Raw genomic sequence first — 21,944 nt, 5'->3', positions numbered from 1 at the left:
TTGAGAGTCAACACGGAGGCATGGGAGAGAGCGCGAACATAGTCCACTGGGAAAACGTGTCCCGAGTCTACATCTCTGTCAAAAGTGGATTTCCTTTCCTTTAATTAAGGCACTACGACGATGTTCGCGACGAAATTATGTGTACTGGGTTTTTGGCCAATGTGTGGGAGCCATGAAGACTACAGTATTTCTCATCGTGGGAGACATCCCACGTTGGTGATCTTGCAGATAAAAGTGTGTTGCCCGCGCAGACGTTTTCTAACGTTAGCTGTGGTTCACATTTGAAAAGTTTGGCTCTGTGTTATCAGAGCTTGAGCTTGTAACAGGAATATTCAGAAATCAAACTCTAGTTATTTCTATCACACATTTTTATTCAGAATTTCCGATTGGCGTCGCATCATTACAGTACATCTGTTAGGACAAAGAAGCTGATGAATGTTCCCCCGCGCTGGCGTCGAATTTAACGTCTGCTGCTCGTGTTGTTGCTGCTGGCGGCTACCAGAGAATCCACCAGTGACGTCACAGTGTCCACAGACTGAAACACAGCATCAGTGTCCTCTACCTGAGTAAATGAGCTGATTAGAGTTTGCGTGCAGATGCGAAAACACATGTTTTCTTAACTTTCTTAATTGCAAAGTATTTTGATTCTGTTCTCCTTCACTGTCTACACCGCTCTTAATCTTTGAATATCTAGCTGCTGCTGGTTTTAGTTGCAATACGGTCCACAGCCACGCTAAACTTCTTGTATGATAACAGTTTGCTGCACTAACAATTACTGCTGGGATTGAAGCATCCTTATATTTTATGTTGTTCACTGTTATATATTTTTGTCTCTGTAGTCATTTTCAAAGTATAGTGTGTAACCTCTTAAATGTTCGTATTTGGGTTGGGGTCAGTGTACTCATCTGCGTCACCGAATTTTAGAAGCAACGTGTGGCTAGCTGGGTTTTATAATTACAGGCATATCACAGGGTACTACGAAAGTAAAAGTTACTCAGTGTCACAAGTGTAAGGATGTGTGGTACTTAACGCATCATGAGTTGCACTAGAGACGCGCCACACAGCTGAAACTATGTATCACTCAACTACGTAATATAAAATAAATCGTGTAATCGTATCGATAACAGCTAGTGCGAAAACTGATATCATTCACGAAAATTTCTGCTCTGTTTACTACTAATATCTGTCTCCTCCATTAATTTTTAATTATATTTCTTCTTTTTTCGCTATGTTAAATGTTCGTAGATGCCTTAGCAAATATCCCTCTAAGCTATTGGTAGTCACCCTGGTCCCTACAGCTCACTAGTGGGCGTTCCAGCTACAAGGGTGGGTAGTAGGCGTTTGGGGTTAAACATATTTTCATTACACTTTACAAAATTTTGACAGAATATTTGGTGAGACATTATTATTAAATTATCTAACTTGATATAACTATGCTTCGTAAATTTTATGAAGTTATTTCCCCACTTTCTGTGAACTGTTGGGCGGTTAGAAAATTTTACTACTAACAGAGGTACCTAAGTAGACGGTGGGTAAAACAGTTTGACTACCCCTATTCAACCTGTTCCTTCTTGTGTTTAAATATATCCGTAGTTCTGTTTCTTGACTAAGATTTCGTGTGTAACCCAGTGAAACGATATGCAAGAGAATAAGCAAATTAAATTAGTTGTAGTAAGTATAGTTCGGCTTTCGTACCTGAAGCCTCGACGTGTGTTCCAGTCCCTTTATGCTTACTTCGTAGGAAGATGGGAACGGGATGCAGACGACACTGAGTCGATGAATGCGGACCTACTTCAAGGTGAACTAGAGCATTCGGTTTGCAACTAACGCCCAAACAAGTACATGGTAAGCACGAGATCGTCATTGCTGATGTCAGCTGTATTCCTAACTGTATTCTGTTAACTGTGTTAACTGTATTTTTAAGCCAAAGTTTCAGAGTAATTCAGCGAAGGAATTTTTAAAACGCAGCCTTTTCTCTTGCAGTCGCAACCTAGAGATTTTTACTTCTCAGTAGTGCGGTAACCCATTTGCTGCTTCGATCATGTTTTTCGTTCGTGTTATTTAATCTTCAATATATAGGAGCATATTAAGAGCAGTAGCCACAAATATATAGGGACACAAAAACTAAAACTGCATTGCCGGCCTTAAAGACACTTTTCATAACCGAATACAAAAAAAGATGGAGCAACTGTTAAAGGCAGCAGTAGCTGTAGCCCATTGTATCGTGAAAATTACGAAGGCAAGTGAGTCACCTTGTGAGAAGTAAATGTTTCAGAATAAACTGCTGCTCAACTCTATATAACGAAATTGGCATCCCAAGTTTCATTTTTTATCCAGCAGGCTGCTACTCTTACCCCTTTGAGTGAGGACACGATCATGTTAAGCTTCGCGTCGCCCACTGCCTGTGCAAGGTCCACCAGCTGGTTCAAGGAGGTGGTGGCGTCGGCCGTCAGCTGGACGATGGCGTCGACGCTGTCTTCGGCCGCGTTGTCGAGCAGGTCGATCACCTGAGCCACGTCGCTGCCGATGCCGTTGGCCAGTGAAGACACAGAGCTCAGAACGCCAGACGAGACGCTGCCGGTCAGGTTCTAGAAGAAGGCACGGGAACACACTAATAAGTGGGGCGGAGGATTACAACTAAACGACTGGAAACGAATTAGGGGATGTATTCCCTTCTTGTAACAGAAGCTGATTTGAGACAAATATGCTGAAGTAACGCCGGGTGCTACTGATGTCGTCTTTGTATCTGCATGAAAGTGTCCGTTGCACCAGCGAGATTTAGCAACCAGTGTTCTTACCTGAAGGTGGTCGCCAGCGGGCCTCCTGAAATATCGCGTCAAGAAGGTCATTTGATCCGGCTGCGGATACATCAAGAATGTAGTCAGGTAGTAAGCCGGTGACGTCTACGTAGTGTTGTTGTTGTTATGTGTGGAGTGCAGAGCAATTTTTACGCGAGCATAGCATTAGCAATGGAACAAATGTATGACCACTGGTTTCGCTCAAAAAATCTATTTTCTTAGGGGCTATAGAGAACTAAACAGATTGGGATTTATGTCACCAATCTGTCACCTCAGTTACAGATGAGTGTCCAACACACTCGTCTGTAAGCATAAGGGAGAAACAATAGCCATGAAACCTGGGAACGTTGTTAGGAAAAATAAATAATATGAAACAGATACCATCTTCATCTGTTAATGTAATACAGTCTATCAAAATCTACGTGTAAATCCAATTTATGATTTAAGTTACAATGAAATCACTACGCTTAGCTCCATACAGGCGACGATGTACGTCAACGGGGACGATCGAAAATGTGCGCCCCGACCGGGACTCGAACTCAGGATCTTCTGCCTCCATGGCAGACGTTCTATCCTCTTTTTTGTCCGTTGTTGATTGTTGTGTTTGGTCGTTGCGGATGTCACATGACATCCGTTCAAGTTCGTTTGTTGTTCCTTCCACTCAGTTTTTTTATTAGAGATGCCAACCAGCTCTCTGACCGAACACGCTGAACTACCGTGCCGGCATCCATCTGAGTCACCGAGGACACAGAGGATAGTGCGACTGCAGGGGTTTATCTCTGGCACGCATGCCGTGAGACCCTCATTCCCAGCTTATTGTCCCGCACTATATTCATAGTGCCCCTGCCCATTATACTCAATACTCGCTGCTTTTTGCCGATTCCCGTAAGAGTTTGGGCACTGTTCGTGCATCCGCATAGAAGAAGCTGGTCAAATGGCCGATGAGCCTTAACTATATATGTGTATGAAGATGGTATCTGTTCTTTCGGACATGTCTGAAGAAACAGATACCATCTTCATATATATATTCTGATTTAAGGTTATTTCTCGATATTTGTTGGAAAAAGAATTGACAATGAAGGTGATTATCTGGGGTTCACACAATACTGCACTATTTAATTTCTTTACTTGGTAGGAAAACACAAGATTGCAACTAACTCTGATATTGTATTTCAATTTCTGTACTACAGCTGTAATTTACGTCACTTTATGTAACTGTAGCCAAATACTCTGTATGTGTGAAAGGCACTGAGGAGAACTGATGAGGAGTCAAAGCTACAGTTGAGATGTGAATCGTTTCACAAGTTACCGTAGGACTGAAGTTCTACTTCTTCGGTGATAAGTTACGCATCTCTTCATTTTTGTGTAGATTTAACAACCAAAACCTTTCTTCTCAAATCTCTATTGACACCTTATAAATATTGGGAACATGGTGTCATCTGTAGCAACTTTCCTGAGGCCCTTATATAATAAGCTTATTTCCGTAGTATGAGTAATTACAGAGACGACATAACCAGCTCATCTTTTTTCATATACAACTATAATTCTTGTTGGCTCTAGAATATCAGTTCTTAATCGAACGGAGTAGTTTGTGCAATGATTTTGTTAGTGTTTTGGAACGTGATAATCAGAAGAAACCATTAACAGCTTGGCTCAGTGTTTAGTGTAGGAAAGCCAAAACACATTCTGTAACGGAGTTTAGTTCTCCCTTTAGAATAATCACCGCTGCCACTGTAACGTGCAAAAAAGAAGTGTCCTTTATGTACTGTACACGTTCCCGTAAATCAGTAAAACTCAAGAAATCCAAAGGAAGTAGGAGCACTCTGGGATCAGTTAGAGGACGAACTACACAAAACTTAAACAACACTGTAATAATTCCAAGGGACGATTTCAGTCTACAAGCAGAAAGAAAATGATAGTTTTGGAAAAAACTTTACTCAACCCACAACAGAGTAAACGCAAGTGTTAAAGGATGGGCGAAAATTTTGACTGTAAAATTAGGTCCACTTTCTATATAACACTTTTCAGGAAAAGGAAAATATAATGTTTGCCGTGCAGAGGCCTCAGAGAATATCATCTGTGCCATATTGCCATCTTAGTACGAATCACCAGCGTCATTGTTAACGTGGAAGTTCCCAAAGACACCAATCGAGATTTATCATTTCTTGACGCGCATGAAACTATTCATATTCCTGTAAATAAGAAATATCTGTGTCTCAATAAGGCAATGAAAGTGGACTGTGAGAAGCTGCAAGGAGGCAGAAGCGAGTTTCACAAACTACTACTGGAAAAGAAAATGGACTCCTGGGATAATATCCTGTAAATTTTGTCAAATCATTACAGGTAACACTTAGACACAGGTAGTGAACTGAAGACTGCGATCGCGTTACTGAAAAAGTTCAGGCATCCATAAAGCTTGTTACGTAGAAAAATGTAAGATACATTTGACGCAACAGAAAAAACATGCTTACTGACAGCGAAATTGCTATGCCAGTCCAAAAGAAGTACTATCTCCCAGAAATATAAGAAAAGCCTTATATGACTGAAAAACTGTATTCGGTTTGAAGCCAACCACAGATCATGAGTTTTCGAAGAGAAAAAGAAAGAGAAACTGTCAGTGAACAAGGATGAACATGGTGAGATCTTAGTCAAATACTTCGAGAACTTGTTAAATTGTGAAGAACCTTGAAGATAAGTGGCCAAGAAAAATTATGGAACAAAGGAAGGAATATTTAGTTCCAGAAGACGGAAAAGAAGTACGTAAAACATTAGCGTGACTGAGAAATAACGAAGTCATCAGGTAAAGGCATAATCACAGCAAATATGCAGATATGGGAAGACAAAATCACGACTAAAGTTTTGCAGCAAGAAACAGAAAATTTATGGGATTATGAAGTAATACATATTCGCTGAAAACTGTTCTTACACATCCTTTACACACAAAAATGTTAAAGAACATATTTAGTGAAATAATTATTTCAGATGTTTGGCGTGAAATAACAAAGTGAAAAAATCTTATGTTTGCTATGTTCTGTAGTTCGCGCTGTGGGTTTAAATGATACAGCAAACGGAAATATGACAGGTAAGTTGAGCTTAACCAGTTCTGTGTTGCATTAGGGGGATTTGTATGGAGACGAATGTAATCTCTTTTTTCTTGTGGGGTGTGATACTTCTTCACATTATTTGACCCTCTGCCCCTTTCACTCACCATAAAAAATGTATTACCTTGATGAAAAGTTCATGGACTTACACAGGCGTTAAATATCATCTAAATCTCAAGGGAACGACATGTGAAAGTGGTGGTATTTATGTTTACGAAAACGAAAGGAAACTAAGAAATTATCCTGTAAAAACTGTTGTTTTTATGGTTTCATTGGAAACACTTTTACTGCAGATGCGTTGTGCCTCGTAAAATCTCTTGTCTTCCGAGATCTTATGTCAGCATTTATGTACGACCTGTAACTGTTCTACAATTTTCCTCACTGTAAAATACCGTTAATGATGTGTCTGTTATTTAGGTGGCGCACACGTCCGTTTACAGCGAGAGACACGTTTTGCTGTTACGTGTTTCTTTTCACCAAATCAATTACAGAACACTTGATATTTTAGACAATTTCTTTTTTATTCCTTGGATTCTTGTACGAAAAGCGACTCATCAAAAAATGCTTGTGGAACCGCAAGACAGTGCAGTTCACATGACAAAACAAAGTTGCTACATTTATGTCGATGGTCAGTAAGTTTAGGAAAACAAGTCGACCCCTCTTTTATGACCTGCTGTGTGATTATTCGGCTGGTAAAGAACAAATTATCAATATCCTAACCAAACCAAACGATAGTTATAGGCTTGAAAGGAAAATTGTGTTCAAAGTGTAGACGACGACGTGGTTATTAGACACCGAACCAAAAGTCGGTTTGTACATAATACGATGAGAAATTGGCCTCGGCCGTTTCAAAGGCCCATCAGGAGCCTCGCGTTTTATCGCTGTTCAGAAATTTTGGACCTCCACATGGCGATTTCAGGAAGTTAGCAATAGCGCTACATCGTTTGATTTTTAAGCTGAAAGTTACCTGCCCGGTTTGCGGTCTAATGCACTGCTTTCCGAGCGGTAAGGCGTGCCGGTCCCCGACACGAATTCGCCCGGCGGATGAAATTTGAGGTCCGGTGTGCCGGCCAGTCTGTGGATGCTTTTTAAGGCGGTTTTCCATCTGCCTCGGGGAATGCGGGCTGGTTCCACTTATTCCGCCTCAGTCGGCGATTGCTGCGCAAACACTTTCTCTATGTACGCGTAAACCATCATAACGCTACCACGCCAAAATTGGGATAACACTCGTCTAGTGCGTGACGTTCCGGGGGGGGGGGGGGGGGGGTGTCCACTGCAGGCCGAGCCGCATAATAACCCTGGGTTCGGTGTGGGGCGGTGGTGGGGTGAGTAGACAGCTGTAGCCTGTTGTGGGGCTGTTTACCACTGAGGGCTATGGCGGGGACGAAGCCTCTCCATCGTTTCTAGGTCCCCAGTTCCGTACAATACAATACAAGCTGAAAAGTTACACGTTCTTTCTCTGTATAGAAAACTCCGGAGAGATTGGAGCAGTTTATCCGAGTGCAGCTCCAGTCCACTTACTTCGGACGTTGGTTACGAGAGTGGCACAAAAATACGGCAGTTTGAGTTGTATGTTACTTTCTAGAAACATTAGCTTCATACAGGTTGTCAAAAACGTATATTCTGACACGATGTAAGAACTTAGCGTGTGAATATGAATGTCTACCTTCGCCAAAAACTATGCAGCACTACAACAATATAACATCACGTCTAGTACTTAGTTGCTTACCATAACTCCTTCTACCGCTGTCTCAACTTGGTCTTGGACATCCGCCTGCAAACAATGAAAGAAAATGAATCCAATATTGTAACTCCTCTTATAGATCGTGACCGTCTTTCACGCACTGTTTATAATCCCACCTGTATGTCGGACACGACGTTAGCAGTCGTGTTAAGGGCGTCCACGAGAAGATCCTCGCCCGTCTGGATAGCAGTGTTGACAGTATTCTCGATCCCCGAGACGACTTCGTGGGTGGCGTTGACCATCGTACCTACGGCCTGTCCCAACGAGCCAAGCACGTCCCCCAGGCCACCGATAAGGCCCCACGTGGGGGTAGATGTGCCAATCTGTGAAGTAACAAGAGACTATAAAGTCACTCTATCCATAACATGCAGTGTGCCTGGAACGCTTTGTTTCCACTAGAACTAATGATATATTAGAATGGTTGTACCATGAAACAGTGAGTTTTCCTTCAACATTGATTAAGACTTCAATCAAAATGAAAATGCGACACCTCCCAAATGTTTGCACATTATACTGAGTGTAAGCTGCTATGTGCCGCTGAGGAAAATGTTGTGTTTTAGTTTGGGGATGAATTTAAAACAACACTGGACTACTGTTGTTAGTGAATATCCTCAGACTGTAAGAGGAAGTCTGTATCACTAGGCTTCTGGTGGTCGTGGAGAATTAGCTTAACCACTGTTCTATATCAGCTTATCATGTCCTGCAACAGTCTGGTTTTCAGTTTGTCTATATCGATTTTTTTACTGTTGGGAATCCGAATTTTTAACGTGAAAATGTGTTCCAAATGTGGATATTAAATGACTTCCTACATCGTCAGGTTTCATTCCGGAATAGTGTGGACTGAGTCACACTCGGGGTAAATGTGTATTCGAGGCTCCCTTAGGTTATCAAAGTGAAAACAGTTAATCCTCGTGAGTGTGAGCGTTATTTCAGAAATGATATAGTTAAAATATCAGGAAACTTTCATGCACAGAAAATTTCCTAAGTCAGTATTGAATGTGGCACCTTGTGCAACAGCCGAATTTTTGTACGTTCAATGCACAAATGAGGGATGTACAGGAAATAAAGCAAGACATAAGTATGGCTTGTGAGAAGAATCCCAGTTCAACGAAAAGAGAAATGGGAAATTGATTGAAAAGTCACGTCGAAAGAAACGCGGTGATATTGAAGACTGCAAAAGAGTTCTTTGCGGAAAGACATTAGGAGAAAGCAGGGAAGATGGATAGGGAGAAGGGGAAGAAGAAAAAGGAAAAGAAGAAGAATAAGAGAACGATGGTGGTGACTGCACGACAATGCAAGTAACGCGATAATCATTTGTTGAAGATGTGGATGCCAGATACATTATACTGCAGATTGCAGGTTGCTGATATTGAGACCACCCTCCAACTACCTTTTCACTACCCTTGTAGTTCCATATCTTAATAGAATAACTGGAAAGAAAGAGTATCGGTCTAGTAACGATCACACGAGATCAACTGTCAACTTTGTAAGTGAACCATCAACAAAGGGTCAGTCTCCACAGTATTGAGAATGGCTACGTTGTGGGATCCGAGAAGAGCACTTTCAAATGGGGGTGCTCCAGAGGTTAGTGCTAGGGCCACTCCTGTTCCTTATTTATGTAAGTGATGTGCCTGTTAGTATTACAGGTGATTCTAAAGTATTTCTGTCTGCTGATGACACTAGCTTTGTGGAAAAGGATGTTGTGTGGAGCACTGTCGCTTTTTCAATTAGTGCAGTACAAGACATAAGTTGGTGGCTTGTAGTAAATTAACTAACGCTAAATCGCAGTAAGACACAGTTTCCGCAGTTTCTAACACACAGTTCAACAAAGCCTGAAGCTATAATTACACAGATTGGGCATATGGTTAGTAAGACTGAACAGTTCCAATTTCTGGGTGTTCAGATAGATGTTAAACCGTCGAGGAATGCCTATGTTCAGGATCTCGTCCAAAGACTAAATGCTGACATTTTTACTATAACATCAGTATCTGTAGGGGGTGATAGTTCGACACGAATAGTAATCTACTTTGCTTATTTTCACTCGCTTATGACGTATAGTACTGTATTTTGGGGTAACTCTTCTCATTCTCAATGGGTATTTTCGGCTCAGAAACAGACGGTTCGAGAAGTAAGTAGTGTAAATTCGCGAATCTATTGCGGACTCTTGTTCATCAGTCTTAATATTTCGAAACAGATTTCTCAATGTATACACTCTTTAATGTCAGTTTTTGTTAACAGTATCAGATTTCACACAGTGCATGCTAGGCAGAAGTCCAATCTGCATTTTGATCCTACCTCTTTGACTCTTGAGCATCCATTTTCAATAAAGAATAAAATTCAAAACTCTTTAATACACGTGCTTGGAAATCTAAACTGGAGAGTTTCCTTATGGGTCAGTCCTTCCAGTCTGTCGAAGAATTCCTTGAAAAATTGAGCTAATTCCTGTGTTACATTATCGATTGCGTTTATATAAAATGATAGCTTGTCATCTTTTTGGATTCATAAACATTTTATTTTTATGTTTTCACTTTTCTGTTGAATTTCATATGCTCACACGTTCCATGACCATGGAGATTTGCTCCTCAATTTAGTCCTACGGAACTAGAGGTGTAAAATAATATATATATATATATATATATATATATATATATATATATATATACACACACACACACATATATATATATATATATATATATATATATATATACACTCCTGGAAATGGAAAAAAGAACACATTGACACCGGTGTGTCAGACCCACCATACTTTCTCCGGACACTGCGAGAGGGCTGTACAAGCAATGATCACACGCACGGCACAACGGACACACCAGGAACCGCGGTGTTGGCCGTCGAATGGCGCTAGCTGCGCAGCATTTGTGCACCGCCGCCGTCAGTGTCAGCCAGTTTGCCGTGGCATACGGAGCTCCATCGCAGTCTTTAACACTTGTAGCATGCCGCGACAGCGTGGACGTGAACCGTATGTGCAGTTGACGGACTTTGAGCGAGGGCGTATAGTGGGCATGCGGGAGGCCGGGTGGACGTACCGCCGAATTGCTCAACACGTGGGGCGTGAGGTCTCCACAGTACATCGATGTTGTCGCCAGTGGTCGGCGGAAGGTGCACGTGCCCGTCGACCTGGGACCGGACCGCAGCGACGCACGGATGCACGCCAAGACCGTAGGATCCTACGCAGTGCCGTAGGGGACCGCACCGCCACTTCCCAGCAGATTAGGGACACTGTTGCTCCTGGGGTATCGGCGAGGACCATTCGAAACCGTCTCCATGAAGCTGGGCTACGGTCCCGCACACCGTTAGGCCGTCTTCCGCTCACGCCCCAACATCGTGCAGCCCGCCTCCAGTGGTGTCGCGACAGGCGTGAATGGAGGGACGAATGGAGACGTGTCGTCTTCAGCGATGAGAGTCGCTTCTGCCTTGGTGCCAATGATGGTCGTATGCGTGTTTGGCGCCGTGCAGGTGAGCGCCACAATCAGGACTGCATACGACCGAGGCACACAGGGCCAACACCCGGCATCATGGTGTGGGGAGCGATCTCCTACACTGGCCGTACACCACTGGTGATCGTCGAGGGGACACTGAATAGTGCACGGTACATCCAAACCGTCATCGAACCCATCGTTCTACCATTCCTAGACCGGCAAGGGAACTTGCTGTTCCAACAGGACAATGCACGTCCGCATGTATCCCGTGCCACCCAACGTGCTCTAGAAGGTGTAAGTCAACTACCCTGGCCAGCAAGATCTCCGGATCTGTCCCCCATTGAGCATGTTTGGGACTGGATGAAGCGTCGTCTCACGCGGTCTGCACGTCCAGCACGAACGCTGGTCCAACTGAGGCGCCAGGTGGAAATGGCATGGCAAGCCGTTCCACAGGACTACATCCAGCATCTCTACGATCGTCTCCATGGGAGAATAGCAGCCTGCATTGCTGCGAAAGGTGGATATACACTGTACTAGTGCCGACATCGTGCATGCTCTGTTGCCTGTGTCTATGTGCCTGTGGTTCTATCAGTGTGATCATGTGATGTATCTGACCCCAGGAATGTGTCAATAAAGTTTCCCCTTCCTGGGACAATGAATTCACGGTGTTCTTATTTCAATTTCCAGGAGTGTATATATATATATAAGAAAAAACGTAAACAGAAATTTCTTCCGTAGCTCAGTGGTCAGTGTGTATGCGACACATATATAGAAATAACATACAGGTGCTGGTGTTTTTATTGGTTTTTGTTTGGCAACAACGGATCTCCTCGGTGGCGAAAACGCTTTCCTGATTACATGTTTCCTCAGTACCGCGATGGTACACACTACAGGCAGAATCGGACGTAATGGTTGATCTTCAGGTCAGTTACATATGTTAGTGGCTGAACCACGTAGTTTCACTTTAGATGAAACACCTCCAAATCCCAATATAAAAAAGACACAGAGCACTCCAGGTGCTACAGCCATGATGCTACCCTGCAGTAGACTTGAGAGTAAAGACTGCACGTACCTGGAGCACAGAGGCCAGAGCGAGAAAGATGATCAGTTTGGACGCCATGTCGGTAAATGCTGCTGCTGCTGGTTCTGCTGCTGCTGAGGAGTGCGACTATGATGCGGAATCAACGCATTTTATACCATTTTTCGTCTGAAGAAACAGCTTCTGCATTTTTTTGCAATGATACCAGATGTAACCTCTGCAAACAGGTTGCGTCAGGTCATGAAGTTTGAGCAGGTGCAGAGGAGGACCTTGAACCAGTGGTTTGCTCGGAAATGCGTCAGGACTGGCGTGACAGATGTGACACACCTGCAGCCCCCACTAGGAACCAGGTGAACGGTGTATCACAAGCACGCGTTGGGGTACCCAAGGCCGGCAGTTGTGATAGAGCGGTTCTAAGCGCTTCAGTACGGAACCACCCTGCTGCTACGGTCGGAGCTTCGAATCCTGCCTCGGGCATGGACGTGTGCGATGCCCTTAGGTTAGTTAGGCTTAAGTAGTTCTAAGTCTATGGGACTGATGACATCAGAGGTTAAGTCCCATCGTGCTTAGAGCCATTTGAACCATTTGAATTTGGGTACCCGGTTTTTCGCCTTCCTGGAAACAAGAGTTTCACCAGAGTCCTTATTCATTCATCTTACACTCCGAGGCTGCTCTTTAACATCATCAGTCTTTTTAGTTTTACTATCATTCTTTTTACTTAATCGCCAAACTAGAACCCATATTTTTCCTCAGCGGTACAAAGCAGCTCATACTTAGCGTGTCGTCCATGGCTCAAATGCCGAAACAAGCTCTTCATGAGCTTATTTAAAAACAACAAGGGATTAACTATTTGCAGTTAATTTTGTAAAAGTATAAAGAAGATACCATATTATGAAGTTATGCAAGCTGTGGGTCCAGCAGAGAAGAAGCCATATGCATTGCAACTAAATTTGTGCTAGATGAATAACTGTTAAGAGTGAAGCAGCACGATGTTTCATACAATAACTTTTCTGCCCAACTAACTTGGGGATGAAGTTTCGGAGCAAAAGATGCACTTGGCTCTGAGTGAAACGTAGTCAATATACTGTTATGTTGATGGCAGAATTTAGGGCAACTGCCTAGCCGTTAGTTACAATTCAAGTATTGCAACACAGTGTCGTGATCATCCGTCAGACATAAAGGCAAACTGAATTTTGTTCAATACAGTTTCGCAATGCAGAGTGTCAAGTCCTCATCACAGTCATGTTTATGAGCGTGATGACAGAGTGTGCATTGCAATGTATCCCACAAAATAATTTACATGAGAAAGAAAAATTTTGAATATTAATTTTTCGGAAGGTGAGACATATCACTGAGAGGACAGCAGAAGCATTTTAATGACACAGAATAGTAGAATTCTGAGATAGAATGAAATTAAGACTTCTACAATCGAAGACAACCATATTACCCGGATAATTCTTGTAAATTTAGGGACAGAATCGTCCTTGGAGGGATAAGGTTGGTGACTACCAGACCGTAATAACATGAAATTCAATTTAATAATGTCTTGTATTACAACAGCAATAGTAATCGGACTTCCAAAAATAATTTTATACTGCAGGTTCGACTTACAGCAGTACAAATATCCATTTGACAGCGTAGTGATGGCGTGAGAAGGTCACTTCACCAAACCATTCGCTCCCAATGTATTTATATGGCTGAAACATAAATAGAAGCTGTAGGTATTATTAGAAAAGGGTATTAATCACTTCTCCGATAAGTAATACTATTATTTGTAATCAAATTACAGATAAGAAAATAACAGGTTCTTACAACGTGGCAGCCTGGAGACTGAAGGTAACATGAAGGAGACTTACCGTGTACCATTTCTTTTCAAAAGATAAGATAAGCGAAATTTATGAACGAATATTTTCCTACGTCAGAGGTATAAGTTCAGCTATAAACTCAAAATGATCTGAAAGTTGATAGTTTGACCACAGAGAGGTTTTACACCGAGATATGCTTTCAAGAATGTAACAATGCGGCGGAACTTGCGCTCAAGTGAAACTTCCTGAAAAATTAAAACATTTTGTTAATCCAGGTCTCTTATCTGCAGCACTGGTGTTCGTGAGCAGTTGCCCCACTAGCTGAGTTATCCAAGCGCACCACACCATCTATCTCAAACTTTCATTCTACCCATTTATTTCTTCTAGCTTGTGATCTACATTGAGGCTTTCCAGCCTACTCCTTAAATACAACATAATATATAGCAAAGAATTACGTAAATAATACAAGGGAAGAACTGTAAAGTATGTTACAGTTGTTAAAACATCTGTCACTGCGGAACACACTTTCCCAGTATAAGGTCGATGCGAGGGAAAATTGCACGCTCAAGTTCTGTGATGTAAAATGCTAAACGTCTTTCAGTTCCATGAGGTCAGCGTCTCATACTTTATGGAGGGATGCTGACTCAGTTTTTCATACAAACCTTTGGGACAACACACAGAACTATGAAAGGGAAACGGTATCAATATGGTCGTTATCTAAGCAGACAGAGGTGTCACTGAATCCTGTAATATTTGTTTCGGAATTAATTAGACCTCTACTTAATTATACTCTTGCAAGTTTGTTGATTTTTAATTTTGATTTATTGTTTTATTACGTGGCATGTCTAACACCATTGTTAAATAATCTGTGAATGAAACACTAACTATCATACTTGCTGCAATAGCAACCCTCAAGAGAGAGGATGTTGTGGAAAATGACTATAAGAAAGTTTAAGTGTTGTCGATTTTGAAGAATCATTGTCAATCCACGAGACCTTCCTGAAAAGATCGAATACTGAAATCAAGGCAAGGGTCAAGATTGCCCTTCTGCTCCGTCACACAGTTATAAAATATCGGAAAGTATGCATTTGGCTTTTCCGATAAACATCCACCTTGTAATTTATTTCTTGTTTGTTGATAACGTTGTTTTTTTGGGCAATTAAATGTCTTACTGATAGTTCTCAGTCGAAGAACAATGGGGAAAATTTTTGGAGCGGCGTACTTCCAGTACCATATCTTCAGTCGCTTGAAGTTATTTGGGGAAACCACAGAAAACTTAAAATTGTTAGATGGACGGGGATTTGAAAGGCCTCCATACGAATTTCAGTCCACTGCGCTGGCTCCATTGGTCGACAGTCTAAAATGTTGTGTAAGAAAGAAATGAACAAGATTTCGCTAAGTAGCAAAGTTGTACTGTATTCCACAGTCTCCTAACACATACACTCGCGACACTTCCTGTTGATCCGTGTGACATGTGGAGCAACACTAGCTGTCCAAGGGATGAAGAGCGTACCATCTCATAGTGCCAAAGACACAATCTCATCAGAAGTAACCGGACACCCCTATGTAATGGGTAATTGCTCACTAGATGCCACAAGAGGGGGACCACTATAAACGGAGGCGGGGTCAGTCAGTACAAGAACAAAAAACTGATGGTTCAGTGAGGAGGGCTCAGTAACTTACAATCTGGCCTAGTCATTAGATGCCAACTAACAAATCCGTCAGGGACATTTCAGAATTATTATATAGTAACTATGGAGTCAGCAAGCAATCGGCAATGTTGTGCTTTTGTTACAAATATGCGTCACGTAAAGAAAAATGGAATTCCCTTTATGTAAATTTAGTTTAGGGTCAAAGCGTTTGTTGTTAGGTGTTAGGATCGACTTTGCTTCGGTAATCGATAATTACATTATCTCCAACCTCCCTTTCACTTTCTCAAGCCGACAACACTGAAGAGTCGTATATAGGCTCTCTAAAGTAACGAAATCTGAATGGTGAAAAAAATTTTATTTCCCTTCAGTTCGACAGTTGGCGCGCGTAATTGAAAACTGATCTTCTTTTAAGTTTATGACGTGAAGTGTCTTGAATCCAAAACTATATTTTCCAGAAGACATTCACAGAAGACACTTTATATACTAAAATGCTGTGACGCATCGAGATTGTATGGGAACGGGAGAGTGACAATTTTTTTCAAGTCTCCACAGTCCAGCATTGCGTCAGCACCAAGCATGTATCAACATAAGCGAGTCACAAGGGATAAAGTTTTAGCCATGGGTAATCAGTCACCAGAGTACGACATCGACACTTCTGTGTGGGAGTTAGAGTGAGCTTATCGGAAAAGTGTAAGACAAACACACACCGAACTGCCTTACTTGCTGTTGTAGTATTAAGTAAGATGCAGCAGATGGTACTCAACAACACCTGTTGGTGACCTGGTGGAGAAGTTATGTTACTGAAACAAACCCATTTAGCAAACTAGAACTAGAGACCACTGACCATTCCTAATAGACTGGACCGAATTGGTCATTATTAATGACGTTAGACGGCAAAGCCTCTCCTCATTTCAATATAAATACCATGATCAGCTACCTTAGTAGCTGTCTATCAGTAGGATCAACGGTATTCATGTCGTTCACACTCGATCTCTCATTAGCGTATTGTAACACCTTGTGTGAGGATGTTCCAGTATTGTCAACCTGTGCCAGTAATACTTTCAGTGCCTGGTGTAATGCCATTAGTTTCGTAACCACTGATAACTGATGCTGGAGTCCAGGATGGAAGCTACTACTGATGAGTGTTCGATGGGCACAGTAACGCCATTCCAGTTTAGAGCCTGCACCGCTCTGTTAATATCGTATCTTTTGGACCAGAAGGCCTAGAAAATGGGCAGGTCAGGATAAGGGTAATCCATGACATCAGACATGACAGCACTCGACACCAAGGTCCATTTAGTGGGAAAATGCGGGCAGTGGAGAGAAAGGCACAGAGAGCTCTCAGGGCGACGTGTGAATCAATGACATACGCAGCACAGTGACCCCTCCTTCATAGCGGATCTGCTACATGACAAGCGCCTACGGACCATTGTGCGGGCAACCCGCCAGACCGCAATTCAGCGGCCTGGGCTTCAGGCTAACACAGCGATCTCTGGGAAGCTTGAGTCTGCCAGTGATGACACTGTGGCATACACAGCAGCTGACCACCACTGAGGCCACAGTGATGAACATTGAACATTAAACTGAGTAATAACCAATCGTTTTATTTGCGTCAAATGATGCCTCACAGATCATGAGGTCACACATACTGACGAAATGGGAGTAGTTTACAGCTTGGGAGTGGGCGACTTCTGCAAAAGGTGCGACAATCTAGTATCCATTTGGTCAGTGCAGAAGCAGAAGAACCCTGGTCTCTTGCAGGAATCCGAAATGTCAAGTGAGGCGTTGATGGGTAGGTGACACAATGCGAATGAAGGTTAACAGGGCAGGAATTTGGGTTGGATGGAGAGCGTGCTCTGAAGGCCGAGGCAGCTTTTAGGAACCACTCACATTAAGAGGGTCTCTGTCTGGCACAAATTTTCTTATGTTACCATCGATTCCTTTCGATGGCCAAATGTGGCTTACGTCATTGAAAACCTTTCAGTTGTATTTGTATGACTGCCGACCTCTCCGTGGGACACCACCTTGAAGTAGCACTGTCCGTGTGGGTGGAGAGGCTTGTACGTTCACGTGAAGCTGAGGGGTGTGTCGCCTGTGGGAACCTATGTTCAGTAAGGTCTTGGCCAATGGACCAGACTAAGTGTGGCCCACAACAACCTGTCGCCCCATATCCATTCCCTGTCCTTTCCCAACTCCTCAATAACGAACTCAGGGCGTGATGAGATGCATGAATGTCGCGAATGGAACCTCAGGGATACCAGGCGACCTCCCTGAGTAATTAGCCTTGCAACATATGGGGTTCCCGTGGTGTGGACAGATTAGATCCCCAAATCTCGTGGGACAAAAATGGACACAAAAGAAAACTGCAAGTTTGAGGGGAAAGTTGAGACCTCAGACACCCAAACATGTGGGGTGGAACTGATGGAAAATATCCGCTCAGCTCAACAGGGGGACAGACCTTTTCAAGAAATGGGAATGGTTACTAAGACGTTTGACCATATTAAGATGAAAGGCTTGTCTGAGGCTCAGAGGAGAAAACTTCTTAGAGAAAAAAGCTAAAGGAGAGGTTTGAGCCCTAGACCTCCAAGAAAAGACTATTCCAGGGCGAAGAGGGTGTACAAACTCTTTCTACATCGAGAGCAGGAAGTAGGAGAACAAGGGAGGAATCTAAGACTCCCACTTCTCAGGATAAGCGTATCCTGAGAAAGCTGAGGCAAGGGAAAATATCTGTATCACAGTGGTCTTATCTTTGTCTGTGAGGTGGTCGATACAGTGAACTAGCTTAAGGAAAAGGTGCCCATAATATCACCGTGGGAGGATGCAAAGCTGCTGGTAAAGACAGTGTCGGAGCTCTTCAAGACTGCAAAGATATTAATCTGGGTGCAAAAACTCCTTAAGGATACCTCTCCATACACTCTGATTGAGAAAATAGGGTCTAAAAACCTGAAAGTCTCGACAGAGGGTTGGAAGGCAATCAACCGGAAGGTTGCACCAAACGGCCAAACCCTTGAGGAGGAAGTCGGAGTGAAGTCCCTGAAGGCAATGCGGGAGCAGGAACTGAGACTATTATTGGGGTTCTCACAGGTTGCTGTCAGAAGCGACAATGGTGGCCAGATGTAGACTGTATTTGGTGCAGATAAATCTGCAACACGGTAAAGGGCTGCCCTGAGTCGTCTTCTGGGAAGACAAGAAGTGGACTCGACCCTGACTCAGGTACCATATTTCTATACAGGGGGTGTATTGGGTCTCGGCGGCATTGGAGGTAAGCTGTTTCATGCTAGAAATATAAGAAAATTTAGAACGTGCATTTATGTAGAAAATGGTATCTCCTTCATCCTAATAGCGGACTTTTGTTCTAGGGACTTAGTGACCATTACGATGCGGAAACGTGAGGAAGGTATCACGAGGGAGTTTTTAATGGCCTCGGCATACCTTCCTTACAAGGACGATACCCTTTCTTCTCAGGAGGTGAGGAGACTGACGGAAGCCTGTGCACAACAGGGCGACCAACTATTGATTTGATGCTGTGCTAATGTCCACAGCTTAGCGTGGGGCAGCACAGACACCAACAGCAGAGGTGAATAACTTCTAGGATTTCTTCTAGCTAATAACTTAGACGTTCTCAATAGGGGCAAGGAACCTACATTTAGGAATATAAGAAAGGAAGAGGTAACTGACATAACCTTCGGCTCCACTTTGATGGGTAGTTATGTCAAACAATGGCATGTAGCTTTAGAGCCATCCTCATCAGACCATATGCATATTAAGTTTGAGGCTGAAATGGGCATTACACAGACCATGTCCTATCGGAATCCCTGGAAAATGAACTGGGAGGTGTATAGGAGGGACCTCGACTCAAGGCTATTGGAAGCCAGTAGAGATTAAGGAGGTAGCAGACGACGTGACCTCTGCCATCATGACCTCATACCATGACAACTGCTCAGTCACCAAGAAGTGCACGAATAGTGATGTATCTTGGTGGAACAACAACCTGGAATCACAGAGGAAACAGGTACGAAGACTGTTTAGCCTCGTGGGAAGGGAAGGTCAATGGGCAGAATATTGGGAGGCCCTTGACAAATACAATCTTGCAACTAAGCGAGCAAATCAGGCGTCCTGGAAGGTATTCTGTGAAGAGGTTCAGGCCAGACTTCACAAAATCCCCCCTAGGATACCAACTAACCCAGGAGGAACTTTATGGATAGAGGATTGGGAGCACAAGGACAGCACACGAAAAGATGGAACTACTACTCTGGACTCATTTTTTTCAATGTACGCTGATAGACGACATAGACCACAACGCGATCCCTGTCAGGTATCGATTTTCAGGTATTCGGAGGGAGAACTGGGAATCTGCTAGAGAATGTGTCGACCATAGTAAAATCCAATGGGCTGTGGGCACATTCAAACTGTTCAAGTCACCTGGCCCAGATCGAATTTTTCCAGCACTCCTGCAACAAGCAGGAGTGAACTTATTAAGATTCCTATGCAGGTTACTTAGGGTTGGCCTAGCAGCAGGAATCATTCCTAACGTTTGGAGGGCAGTGAAGGTTATCTTCATTCCAAAGCCAGGGAGAACTGATCATATCTAGTCCAAGGATATGAGACCAATCACTCTGTCCTCCTTTCTTCTTAAAACATTATAAAAACTGATCAGTGTGCATGTTAGGGAGAGGAGGTTAACTAGGATCCTTCTACACATAAATCAACATGCATACCAACCAGGAAAATCGTGTGAAACTGCACTCCACCAACTTATTGGGAAGGTGTAGAAAGCACTACACTTTCAGCAAATAGCCCTCTGCATATTCTTGGACATCGAAGGTGCTTTTAGCAACAACAACTTCGACTCGATGGTTAAGGCAGCACAGGTGCATGGCCTGGAGACCACCATTTGGAGGTGGATTAGCGCCATGCTTAGTGTTTGAAAGGTAGAGGCCACCATGATTCAAGAAAAAATGTAATCAACACCACCTGAGGCAATCCACAAAGAAGGGTCCTGTCTCCTCAACTGCAGAACTTTGTGGAGAATGAACTCATTCTAGAATTAAACTCTAGACAGTACTTTTTCCAGGGATACTCAGACGACCTTATCATAGTAATACTTTGAAAATTTTCAAGTATAGTCAGAGCTGTGGCACAAGGAGCATTGAACATTGTGTAAAATTGGTGCAGGAAGCAGGATCTAAGGGTCAGTCCTAAGAAGCCTATTGTAGTAACATTTACAAGGAAGTAAATCCAACACACTTACTGGAATCTCAAGCTTCTCGATGAAACTCTACCACTGAAGGGGATAGTGAAATGTCTAGAGGTAACCCTGGATGAGAAGCTATCGTGGACCCCTCTCATAAGGAGTACCTGCTCCAAGGCGAAAGGTATTCTAATGAGCAGCAGGAAAGCTTGTGGTAAAAACTGGGGCTTAAGCCCCAAGAGTATGTACTGGATATACACCACAGTAGTAAGACCTATGACCACCCATGGGGCTACAGTGTGGTGGAAAAAAGGTAGAACAGCAGGTAGCTGCTAAGGAGACTGGTAAGGTGCAGAGATTAGCCTGCTTAGCCATTGCAGGCGGAATTAGCAGCACATCCACTGCTGGGATGGGAACCATGCTGGACATGCCACCATTACACCTGTGGATAAAGACGGAGGCAGCGGCTGGAGCACACAGATTAAAGACTGGCAAAAACTGGAACTCACTGGAGTATCCAGGAACTCACACTAAAATACTGAGTGAGGTAGACATAGGTATGGTTGGGGAAATGCTGCTTCAACAAGCCATTCATTGTAGTAATTGGAAGTAGAGAGCTCTGGGAGAACAAAATTCGACACCATACTGGGAACGTACTCTGGTTTACTGACGGTTTGAAAACAGACCAAGATGTTGGGGGCGGGGTATACGGAGTGCAACCAAGGCTGGGGAGTGCAATATCTCTAGAGAAGATGGCCACTGTGTTTCAAGTAGAAATATCTGATGTCAGGGTGTGCTTGGAGAAGAATTTGCGGAGGTGCTACAGAGGTCGTAGCATTTTCATTTATTCAGACAGCCAAGCAGCCCTGAAAGCACTGACAGCCCCTACAACAAGAAAAATGTCCTCGTGAAGCTAGCAGAAAGCAATAGGGTAAACCTATTGTGGGTCCCTAGTCACTCAGGGATTAGGAGTAATGAGCAAGCCGATAGGTTGGCCAGGATAGGGGCGATGACACCATATATTGGACCAGAACCTGTCCTGACAATCACCAAGGCGATAATAACAATAAAACTACGAGACTAGGTAAGAAGACAGCATGTAGAATGTTGGGCTAAGGTCCAAAACCAAAAAACATGTCAAGATACTGATGCTGAAGCCATGTTTTAAGAGAAG

At 43.2% G+C, this 21,944-nt stretch overlaps 1 protein-coding gene across 1 annotated transcript; it reads right to left on the bottom strand.

Moving 5' to 3' along the window:
- Positions 1-353: 353 nt before the first annotated feature.
- LOC124712042 lies at positions 354-12,294 on the bottom strand. Its single transcript, XM_047242333.1, has 5 exons — positions 12,156-12,294; positions 7,760-7,966; positions 7,629-7,673; positions 2,355-2,588; positions 354-535 (listed from the first exon to the last, which is right to left on the bottom strand). Exons 1-5 carry the CDS (start codon positions 12,201-12,203, stop codon positions 461-463), a joined length of 609 nt encoding a protein of 202 aa, XP_047098289.1. The 5' UTR covers positions 12,204-12,294; the 3' UTR covers positions 354-460.
- Positions 12,295-21,944: the final 9,650 nt, after the last annotated feature.

This window comes from Schistocerca piceifrons, chromosome 8, assembly GCF_021461385.2.
Source record: "Schistocerca piceifrons isolate TAMUIC-IGC-003096 chromosome 8, iqSchPice1.1, whole genome shotgun sequence".
NCBI lineage: Eukaryota > Metazoa > Arthropoda > Insecta > Orthoptera > Acrididae > Schistocerca > Schistocerca piceifrons.
Note: the sequence above shows the minus strand (reverse complement) of the source record. Positions and strands in the feature narration are given on the sequence as shown.

Excerpts from the sequence above, each read along its gene's own strand:
- LOC124712042 (XM_047242333.1), bottom strand. The coding sequence starts at position 12,203 with ATGGCGTCCAAACTGATCATCTTTCTCGCTCTGGCCTCTGTGCTCCAG. Across the intron at positions 7,967-12,155 it reads CTCTGGCCTCTGTGCTCCAG|ATTGGCACATCTACCCCCAC; the intron begins GTACGTGCAGTC and ends GTTACTTCACAG. Across the intron at positions 536-2,354 it reads TCGTGTCCTCACTCAAAGGG|TCTGTGGACACTGTGACGTC; the intron begins GTAAGAGTAGCA and ends GCTGTGTTTCAG.